Source organism: Phocoena sinus, chromosome 19 (genome assembly GCF_008692025.1).
Source record: "Phocoena sinus isolate mPhoSin1 chromosome 19, mPhoSin1.pri, whole genome shotgun sequence".
Taxonomy (NCBI): Eukaryota; Metazoa; Chordata; class Mammalia; order Artiodactyla; family Phocoenidae; genus Phocoena; species Phocoena sinus.
Window position 1 is genome coordinate 10956432 of NC_045781.1, and position 11503 is coordinate 10967934.

The 11503-nt window shown below is 43.2% G+C and overlaps 1 protein-coding gene across 1 annotated transcript; it reads left to right on the forward strand.

Annotated features, from left to right (window-relative positions):
* The first annotated feature begins 284 nt into the window (after nt 1–284).
* CXCL17 (C-X-C motif chemokine ligand 17) lies at nt 285–11173 on the forward strand. Its single transcript, XM_032614237.1, has 4 exons — nt 285–495; nt 7553–7633; nt 8270–8371; nt 11076–11173. The coding sequence occupies exons 1-4, from the start codon at nt 417–419 to the stop codon at nt 11171–11173; spliced, it is 360 nt and encodes a 119-aa protein (XP_032470128.1). The 5' UTR covers nt 285–416.
* The last annotated feature ends 330 nt before the right edge of the window (nt 11174–11503 follow it).

Here is an 11503-nt window from a genome sequence, read left to right on the forward strand (position 1 = left end):
ACACTAAGCTAGAAAATGTCACTCACATGTATTGGGAAATTCAAATAAGGAAAAAGACTTGGGGAAGCAATCATAGCACACTGGCGGGTAGGGAGGCGGGAGGGAGGGGGGGAGGGGCTGAGAACTGCTGCCAAGTTATCTGTCGCCCTCTCATGTTCCTAAGAATACGCTTCACTCCTTCTCTTTGGCCACCTTTACCTTCCAGATTCCCATAAATCACATGGTCCAGTTACCTAATGAGACCAGCGTCACTTGACCGTTCTCGCCCTCTAATGGGAACACTGGCCTGGGAGTAAGGCTCAGACCCCCAAGCCACGTACCACGCACGGCCTGAGCCACTCCAAGAACTCGGGACCCTCTCACTGGGAACCTTCCACACACTCTTCAAGCAACGCACAGCAGCACCAACAGTTGGAATGAAAGTTCTAATCTCTTCCCTCCTTCTGTTGCTGCCACTAATGCTGGTGTCCACGGTCCGCAGCAGCTCAAATCCAGGTAAAAAAAATTTCTTTTTTTCTATGAAAGATAAAGAGGGGGGAGAAACATGGCAAAACAGAAAAGAACGTGACCACACATGCAGTAAAATGTAGCCCTTTTAGGTTACAGGGATTAGGGGCAAGTTAGCCTGTCTCAGTGCCCGTTTCTTCACTTACAAAAAGGAAAGAACTGTACATAAATCCAAAGAGTGTTGTGAGAGTTAAAGAAGCCCGTGTGTATGGAAGTGTCTGCAACTGTAGCTGGCGGGGGAGAAAAAAATAATGGCCCAACAAAGATTTGCTGCCTCACCTGCCCCCCAGTCCCTGTGCTAGAGAGTAATGAATGTCCCCGGGGCCAGGCTTGGAGGCAGTGGTGGGAGGGTGCTGAAGGCAACTGTACAACCACAGACAGTAAGTCATCCTCGATTGGATTCTTTACAGCGCACCAGATGTGCCCCAACAATTTTTAATGCTGTTTCACGGTATGGTGATAAACTAGAAAAATCACACCACCAGGTAGTACCCATGATTGAAACTGTAGGCACACCAAGCCCTGTTTGAACAGCTCACCTTTGGGAAGCAGACCCTGGGTTAGGGGCTCCGAATCGGCTCCACTTTTCACTACAGCTGAAGTGGCCTAGCCCTTAGCAGAACAGCTGTGCAGAAGAGACCTCATCCCGACCTATGTCTGCACGCGAGGGGAACATCTCCCCACGGGCTACTTTGAGGTGAAATAGCTTTGTTATATACTGAGCATCAACTCTGTCCTAAAATCAGGAGTTCTCCCTACTCCACCCCAATTTCCAACGTTCCCTCCCTTACAGAGAGAGCTCTCTGGAAGCTGCTGGGCCCCCCAGCCCTGGGGCCTAGGCCACCATTCTGGAAGCGAAGGCTTTTCCACCACTAGGACAGACACCACTAGAGTCCTCAGCCTGGATTCCAAGCTGCAGCCGCAGCTGCCTTTCCAGTCCAGCCCACCTGGCACTAAGTGCTCCGTGCTCCACTCAGCTAGGCCTCGGGCTGCTCCGAGCTGCTCCTGTGCTTTCCCACCAGCTCAGCTTCGCTCACAAAACCCACCCCAAGCCCCTCCTCCCACAGCCTCCCTTGATTCGTCCCAGGACCACACGTGAGCCCTCCCGCCTGTGAACAAGCTTAACCCTAGCTCGACTCTCTGCCCTTTTCATGTTCTACCTTAAGTTGAGGTGTTGGTGTGCCTCTCCCACCTCCACCCCTGCCCTTCTACACTGTAACCTCCCTCTGGCACAATCTGGTGTATTGTTTCCACACCCCTCACACTATCCCGCACGGTGCTCAGTAAATATTCGCAAAGTGAAAGAATAAATCCTCAGGTTTCTGAGCTCAAAATGTTGCCCTTAGGAGACTCGACACCCGCGTCTCATAGCAGGCCCACTGACATTAGGGCTGGATAATTCCTTGCTGTGAGGAGGGGGGGCTGTTCTGTGCTTTGTAACCTGTTTAACAACAGGTTACAGGATGTTTAACAACATCCACGTGGCCTCCACCTGCTAGAAGCCAAGAGCAGCCTCTCCCCTACCACCCTGCCCCGCCCAGTTAGTAGAGCCAAAAATATCTCCAGACATTGCCAAATGTCCCCTGGAGGGGGAACCACTGCCCAGTGGGGCCACTGCTCTCTACCAATAATTCTCAAACATGGCGACACGTTTAGACTCACCTGGACCTTGAGACTCAGACTTGAATTGAGGGGAACCGCGATCCAAATCCTGGCTCCATCACCTACTTTGAAACCCTGGACAAGATGCTTAACATTTTTCAGCCTCAGTTTTATCTTCTTAAAATGAATAAAATACCACTTAGCGTGTGCAACTGTTGTGAAGAGTAAACTATGGATAATGTGAACCTAATAAGGGTTCAGTAAATGGACTGAGTAAAATTTCTAAAGTACCTACTAAGGCACAGGAGCAATGAACCGGGGAAAGCTCACTGAGCTGCCAGGTGGTGCGATTACAAACCAGAGGGGACCGGTGGTGGCTGGGCTCAATTCTTGTTTCCCAGGCAAGGGGAGTTTGCAATGATGGACCAAGTCTGGCAAGAAGAAATAAAACACTACACAATCCTCCCGCCCCAAAATTCTCCAAATAAAATCTGATCTTGCTTTATCTCTTCAAATAACCACATACATGTTTAATAGGCTTTTCACAGGGAAGAGGGAAAAAAAAGAGAACCAATGACAATGTTAAGAAATAAATTACTTACAATGATAGAATACTCATTCCTTGTAAGATGACTTATTAATTATAAAATTGTTTATAATAAATAGCTCCCATGTGTTAACCAGTCCTATGTGGCAGGCTTCTCCTAAGTGCTTTATACATACTACTTCATTGTGTCCTCACAGAAATGTAGTGTACTTTTTTATTTTTAACTTTTCATTTTTCAGGCTTAAAAATGTTGTGAAAAGAATCAGAGCTCCAATAGATCCAAAAACCCCCACACTGTTTTTCTCATAACCGTAATATGATTATCAAGACCAGAAAATTAGCCATGATACAATACTATTAACTAATGTACGAATTTTCAGAATTTGCTAATCACCCATTGACGTCCTTTTCCTGGTCAGAATCCGATCCAGGATCCTACACTGAAGAAAGGCATCATCTCTCCTGGTCTCCTCCAATCTAGGCACTTTCTCAGCTTTCCTTGTCTTTCAGGACCCTGACATTTTTAAGAGTACTGTCAGTTACTTTGTAGAACGTGCCTCAATTGGGGCTTATCTGATGTTTCCTCATGACTAAATTCAGATTATGCACTTCTGGCACTGATACCATAGAAGCGGTACTTGCCTTCTCAGCGCAGCACATCAGAAGGCCCACGATAACAATCTCTCTCATGATGGGTGATGTTACGTTTGAACACTGCTTAAGGTGGTGTCCATAAAGGTACTATTTTCTCATTGTAGTTAATAAGTACCCTGTGAAGAGATACTTTGAGACTATGCAAATAGCCTGTTTCTTCTCATCATATTTTTGCCCGTTAATTTTTAAAATCCATTGATGATTCTTGCCTACAACAGGTATTATAGAGTCTTAGCAAAGCAGTGATTTTCTATTTCCATCATTCCTTCTACATTTATTAATTAAGATTCTACTATAAGAAAGAGCTGTTCCTTCTTTCCCATTTATTTAGGTATTCCATTATTTATTTTTATAAGTAAAGACTTGGGGATATTTGGGGATTATAATCTATTACTATCCTTATTCACCACGTCGCTCATATTGTCCCAAAGCTGGCCACTGAGCTCCAGGTGGCTTTGGTGTCTTTTTTGTGTGTGTGTGGTAAGCGGGCCTCTCACCGCTGCGGCCTCTCCCGTTGCGGAGCACAGGCTCCGGACGCGCAGGCCCAGCGGCCATGGCTCACGGGCCCAGCCGCTCCGCGGCATGTGGGATCTTCCCAGACCGGGGCACGAACCCGCGTCCCCTGCATTGGCAGGCGGACCCCCAACCACTGCGCCACCAGGGAAGCCCTTTGGTGTCTTTTTGACATGTCATTTCTTTAGCAGTTCCTGACTTTCTCACACCACGAGATGTTCCAGCCTCATCTTGTACTTCCCTTCCGCAGCCCTGGCGTCATCCATTTGTCCACGGAGCCCTGGTTCCTTTCATGGGGGAGTGATATTCACAAACCTTGGGCACTAGGTATTGCCCATGGCTACTAGGGCTATTGCGTCTAGGCCCTCTGGTGGACAGATGTGTGCATACGCACACCAATGTACTTTCTTTAGCCCCGTTTTATTGGATTGGGCAAAAAGTTCATTCGGGTAAGATGTTACCAAAAACCCGAACAAACATTTTGGCCAATCCAATACAAATTATGTAAATGAGGCACAGAAAAGGTAAGCAGCTTGTCCAAAAATCACAATGCTAGTAAGTAGCGAAAATGAGAAGTCAAAATAATAATAGAGCTACTGCAAAACCTAACAAGTGGAAGTAACTTCTTTACACATACAAGTCAGCAAAAAGCAGTAAGCCTAATACTCCAGCATAGACACTCCCTTTGGGAAATAACTAGAAGTCTGCGATAATAACCACAATAATACCCATCGTGTACTGAGCACCTCCTTGGGCACCAGGCCCCCGTAGCTCCTTTATTCCTAACAACACTGCAAGGTGGATACTAACATCCACTCTTTACAAACCAGAGAACCAAAGATCGTAGAAGCTAAGAGACTTCTCCCAGGCTACAGAGTTAACTGACAGAGGAAGCAGTTGACCCCAGGTCTGTCAGGATATAAAGTCCATGCTATTCTACTGTATTAATATTATCCAAAACTGATTTTACGTAGAACAGAAATAAGCTTTTACTTTAATAGTTATATGTTTATTTTAATGCATGTTAGGAGAACAAGCTAAGCATGTATCAAACCCATAATCTCACAGATAACATTGCATAGGATGAAGCTCTTATGTAAATTAAATTTATTTAGAAAAAAGTATCAAGTAAATAGTAGAAAAGGTGGTATAAGTTACAGCAAAAATCATTAAGGTGGTCCAAAAATGTCTGACTGACACTTGGAGGACATAATATTATAGTAACACCTTCGTTTTCAGTTACACCATGAAGTTAGGGTCATGTAGGGCTGCAGAAAGAACAGCAGACTACGAGCCTTGGACCAAGGCTTTAGCTCCAGGTGTGTCACCATTACCTTTGTGAACTTGGGCATTTCATTTGCTCACTCTAGGCCTCAGTTTTCTCACCTGAAAATAAGAGATGGTGATTTAGTTAATTAGTACAATGCTTTAAAAACAACTTGGTAATGATATCAAGAAACATAAAACTGTTCATAACTTTTGACCCAGTAATTCCATTTTGGGAAATCTTGCCCAAGGCAGCAATCCAACATTTGGAAAACGGTTACAAGCACAAAGAAATTTATCAATCTCCAAAAATAAAACAATCTAAACATTCAGCAATGAGAGAAGAGTTAAATAATCGGAAACACATATACTTGAGAGTGTTAGTCAGTCATTCAAAATGTCTGTTATAAATGTTGTAGGAAAACAAAGGAACAAGCTTATAAAGTGAACAAAAAGAAATTGGCTCACATACTATGGTTATCACTTCATTTAAAAATTATATGCAGGGACTTCCCTGGTGGCGCAGTGGTTATGAATCCACCTGCCGGTGCAGGGGACAAGGTTCAAGACCTAGTCCAGGAAGACCCCACATGCCGCGGAGCAACTAAGCCCGTGTGCCACAACTACTGAAGCCTGCGCACCCAGAGCCCGTGATCCACAACAAGAGAAGCCACTGCACTGAGAAGCCCACACACCACGACGAAGAGTAGCCCCCGCTCGCCGCAACTAGAGAAAGCCTGCGGGCAGCAACAAAGACCCAACGCAGCCAAAAATGAATAAATTAAATTCATTAATTTAACAAAATTATATGCAGTAAACAACCAAAATTCCAACAGCTGATAAGGGTAAAGATTTCTTCATTTTTACTTCACAATTTTCTCTAATATAGTTATATTGCATTAAAAACGAAAAAGAAAAACTTCTCAGTGAAGGGGTTCCACTAATAATCTCCAAGTTTCCTTCTGGCTCTAGTATTCTGTGGCTTTTCTCTGGAACCAGAAGTAGAGATCAGGTGACAGTGATATAGTAGAAAAGTTTAGACAGCTGGGGTTATGCCCGTTGAAATTACTTTAATGCCACTCCAAACAGCACATGAAAACACTTGGGAACCAGCACTTGGAGAAATGATGCAACACCCTTCATCTGTGTGGCAGAAAGAGTTTGGGAAATAGGAGAGCGGGATTGAACCGGATGCTGCTAAGGGCCCTCTCTGGACAACCTGTCCATCCGCTTATCAAACAAACATTTACCACGTGTCTACCATGTGTCAGGAGCCCTGTAGCTGAATGACCACTGAGCCATTGGTTCAGAGTCTAGTGAGGAAGAAAAATTTTTAGTTTGCTAGGACCGCCATAACAAAATACCACGGACTGGGAGGCTTAAACAACAGCAACTTATTTTCTCACAATTCTGGTGACTGGAAGTCAAAGATCAATGTGTCAGCAACTTTGGTTTCTTCTGAGGGCTCTCTCCTTGCCTTACAGATGGCCATCTCCTTGCTATTTCCTCACCTGGTCATTCCTCTGTGCATGTACATGCCTGGTGTCTCTTTGTGTGCCCAAATCTCTTCTCCTTATAAGGACTCCAGTCAGATTGGATTAGAGCCCAACCAACAGGGCCTCATTTTAACTTAATCATCTCTTTAAAGGCCCTATCCTCAAATACAGTCATTCTGAGTTATTAAGGGTTAGGGCTTCAATGAATTTTAGGGGGACACAATTCAGTCCACAACACATTTCAAACAACAAACTATAACTGTGCAAGGATAGAGCTGTATTGAAATGTGACGGGGAACCATGGGAAACCGTAATTAATTCTGGCAGGAGATATGAGCAACTCCTGTACAGAGGAAGCATCATCTGGACCCAGTTCTAGCTCAAGAATCTCTATAAAACATCATACTTGATTGTCATAAAAATATTTTAGGTATCACAAAATGGGAATAAGATAGCATCAGGTGGTAAGACAGACTTGAGTAGAGGCCAGAAGAGGAATGGATTTGTTGCAGAGGAACAAAGGTAAATACCATCCTCTTACAGTTAAACTGGGATTATGGATTCAAATACAACCGAAGGTGGAGGTCCAGTGAAGCTCCTGACTGGTTTATGGAATAATCTACTCCTTGCTCTCATTCCTTAGGTCATGAGGATTTTAATATGTGTAGGGAGGGATCTTAATGGGGGGAGGTTGTAAGGTGTTGATTAACCCCTACCTATTGTCCTCTCTTCCATCCAGAAGCCATTCTTTCTCCACCTACCTCCAGCTAAGCTTTTCTCTAGGCCAGATTTTAAACCTCAATTCCTTATCCATTTAAAATACTCCTCTCTTGAAGCACCCTAGATCCCTGAGTAAAAAGGAAGAGCAATGGAGCTACACTGACCTCGGTAGCACAATGATGGGGGACCAATTCTCTTGGTCCCTTCGCTTTCCAGTGACTGGAAGTGACCATTTTCCTTCCTACAGGGATTGCCAGAGGCCATAGGGACCAACGCCAGGCTTCTGGGAGGTGGCTCCAGGACGGAGGCCAAGAATGTGAGTGCAAAGGTCAGTAATCCAGCATTGACAACAGCGATGCACCATCAGATCCCAACTTGCTCCCTTGAGTCCCTCTGGGACCGGAGCAGATGTTATCTGAGCTGACCTCACCCCCTCCCCTCTCCACAAGCCCATCACATGCAGCACCAACACTTATTTTCTTCCTGAGTTTCATGTAAGAACCAGACCCCTCCAAGGTCCAGCGGGGAGCTGGCTGAATCTCTGGCTGCCCCCTCTCCCTTACCCTCTTTTCCCCAACAACCCAGGGCTGCCTTCCAAGTCTTTCCTGGACCCCATTCTCAACCTTATTTTACTCACAGGTAAGACTGAAATCAGAGAGGCAAGGCTTGCTTGAGGTAAAGCAGCCACTAAAAAGCAGACACCTAGGTCTTATTCCTCATTTTTCAGTCTCCCTAATGATACCCTGATGCCTCCTCCAAACCTGCCACCAAATCCTTGCCCATACAGGTCAGGCAAACAACTTAGAGACCCTGGTGCTCATATAACTGGATATCTTCACTGTTCTGTGTTGACCCTTTCCCACACCACTGCAGTATGAAAACGAATCGAGAGGCAAGGAAGATGGCAAGTAAAGCCCTGACTCAAACATATTAACCCTTCTAAGCAGCAACTCCCTTATTTCAGATTGGTTCCTGAGAGCCCCTGAAAGAAAACTCATGACAGTGCCCAGGCTGCCAAAGAAGCCGTGTCCCTGTGATCATTTCAAGGGCAGAGTGAAGAAAACCAGTAAGTTCCAAAAGAATGACCTTCCTTAAACCAGAGTCACTCTGTGGAATCAACTAGGGCTGAAGCAGGGGTTGTGAAGAGACAAGAGAAATGAAATGAAGACCAGGATAAGCACACTTCTCAGCCCTTTCTACTCAGTGTCAGCTTGTGGGGAAATAGGAAGAGAAAGAAAAGCAAAACGCAATTCTCCTAATACTAGAGAGGCTTAACCAAATTCCTTAATGATAGAATGCCATTGCGTATCAAAGTGGAGGCAGATGGGGCTGTTGGGGACCCGTCATTGATCTCTGACCATGACACCGGTGTTGGTGTCAAACAAAATGTGATTCCTCCCTAGTCTAGGTATAAATAAATGTCATATAAAAAGAATATTGGCAAGAGGTAAACTGATTGATGTTATGATATTATCAAGAATGGGATGAATCTAGATCCTTATCACTGTTGACGGAGGTAAAATAAAATTTGGTAGTACCTATCAAAAATTTAAATGTGTGGGGCTTCCCTGGTGGTGCAGTGGTTGAGAGTCCGCCTGCCGATGCAGGGGATACGGGTTCGTGCCCCGGTCCGGGAAGATCCCACATGCCGCGGAGCGGCTGGGCCCGTGAGCCATGGCCGCTGGGCCTGTGCGTCCAGAGCCTGTGCTTTGCAACGGGAGAGGCCGCAACAGTGAGAGGCAAACTTAAATGTGTGTACCTTTTAACCAGTAATCTCACTTCAAGAAATCTCTAGTATAGAATACTAGCATGAATATTCAGATATATGTATAAGAATATTAATTATAGCAGTATTGTAGTGACAAATGAACATATTAAATGCTCATTATTAACAGACTTATAGTTTGTTCATTTTACAACGTATACAAATATCAAATCATGGTGTTGTACGCCTGAAACTAATATAATGTTAGATGTCAGTTATACCTCAATAAAAAATTCATCAAGAGCAAATTGGGCAATTCTGCACTTGTCAAAAATAATTAGGTAGATCATTATATGTTGATTGGAAAGATGTCCACAATATATTAAGTGAATAAAAGGTGCAGAGACCCCCTAGTTCAAGCCCATCACAAAAATAAATTTCAGTGAATTAAAGGTCTAAATTTGAAAGACAAACTTACAAGGGAATATTGGAGGCTATATTCATGACCTTGGGGTAGGAAAGGATTTCTTAAACAAGTAACAAAAATTATAAGTCATAAAGGAAAAGATTAGTAAATTTGACTTTATTGAAATTAAGAAATTTTGGTCATCAAAAGAAAATGACAAGAAGAAGAAGAGTAGGGGTATGTCTGCAAATATTAATGTCGATAAAGGATTAATATTCAGACTGATAAGTAATTCCTATAGATCCATGAGAGGAAGGCAGGAAACACAACAAATAGGCAAAAGAGTTGAGGAGGCACTTCAGAGACAAGAAATCCAAATAGCTAATAAACATGTGAAATGGCACTCAACCTTACTAGTAACTGAGAAAATATGAGTCAAAACCGAACAGAGGAAAAAAAAAAAAAAAAAAAAAAAAACCGAACAGAGGGACTTCCCTGGTGGCGCAGTGATTAAGAATCTGCCTGCCAACGCAGGGGACATGGGTTCGAGCCCTGGTCCAGGAAGATCCCACATGCCGCGGAGCAACTAAGCCCGTGCGCCACAACTACTGAGCCTGCGCTCTAGAGCGCGTGCTCTATAACAAGGGAAGCCACCACATTGAGAAGCCTGCGCACTGCAACGAAGACCCAATGCAGCCAAAAATAAATAAATAAATTTATTTTTTTTTAAAAAAGATCACTCTACATCATAACATTGGCAACAATTTTGAATTTTTGAATTTTATTTTATTTATTTTTTTATACAGCAGGTTCTTATTAGTCATCCACTTTATACATATTAGTGTATATATGTCAATCCCAAGGATTGGCAACAATTTTAGTGTCTGATAATTCCATGTATTGTCAGAGAGTAGAACAGAGAAACTATCATCTCCTGCTAAAGGGAGTGTAAACTGGTAAACCACTTTGAGAAAGTGCTGGTAGTTATCTACTAAAGTTTAATTTCTGTGACCAAGCAACTCCACTCTTAGCAATTCCATACTCAAAAGGAATGTTGCTTATGTACAGTGGAAGAAATGAACAAGGATTTCATAGCAGGATTGTTTATAACTATCCCAAACTGGAAATTGGTCAGTGAATAAATAAGTAGTAGTATATTTGAATATTATATATCTGTGAGAATGAACAATAATAAAGCAACATAATGTTGAGTAGAAGAGAAAAAAATAAGAGAGAATAGTTATAGCATGATTTGATATACATAAAGTTTAAAATAAGGCAAAATTAAACTAAATTATATAGGAATGTATAGGTAGGTGGTAAAGCCATAAAGAAAAGAAAATAGACGTGCCATAATAAAAGATTTGTTAAAGGAACGTAGCAAAAACAATATGTATAGGATAAGCTCATTTTGTTTTTTAAAGTGAACTATTATGTTTATATACAAAAATGTATGGAAAACTATGGAGCAAACTAGTAACAACAGTTAGCTCTACAGAATGAGGAGTAGCAGCTGGGGTTGGGGCATCCTTTAACTTTTTACTGGCTATACTTTTTCATTTTAATTTTTCCCATGGGATGAGTCTTACTTTTAACATTTTAAAAGCTCTCATAAAAAATGTTTTTAACAGTAGTCTCTCCCTTTTCTTTTCACCCTAGGGCACCAAAGACACCACAAGAAGCCAATCAAACCCTCCAGAGCCTGCCAGCAATTTCTCAGACGATGTCAGCTGGCAAGTTTTGCTCTGCCCTTATAGGAGCTCTGAGAGCCCACCGTCCGGATAAAACATTCTGTCAACAAGGCAGTGAGCGCACCTAGAAGATGCTCTTCTCCCACCTCAAGCTCCCCATCCCTGTCCCTACTCCCTAAATCATCCCAAAAAGCATGTTCCCCAAGATTATTGCCCCCTCTAGTGGCTTCTTTTCTTGTCAGTCTTTTCCTGGGGCCTCCCCTTACCCAGGCTTAAACTTACTTACCGGGAATCTCTGGTTGCCTAGCTGGTCCCACTGGATCTTAAATACAGCCAAGCAAATAGTAAACAAAAGTCAATAAATATATTTAAATGTAATAGGTCAAAATCATTTTC

What these genes read in the sequence shown, in the direction of transcription:
- CXCL17 (XM_032614237.1), top strand. Translation starts at nt 417, where the DNA reads ATGAAAGTTCTAATCTCTTCCCTCCTTCTGTTGCTGCCACTAATGCTG. An exon ending in CCGCAGCAGCTCAAATCCAG is followed by an intron (nt 496 to 7,552) that starts GTAAAAAAAATT and finishes TCCTTCCTACAG; the next exon opens with GGATTGCCAGAGGCCATAGG. An exon ending in GGGCAGAGTGAAGAAAACCA is followed by an intron (nt 8,372 to 11,075) that starts GTAAGTTCCAAA and finishes TTTTCACCCTAG; the next exon opens with GGCACCAAAGACACCACAAG.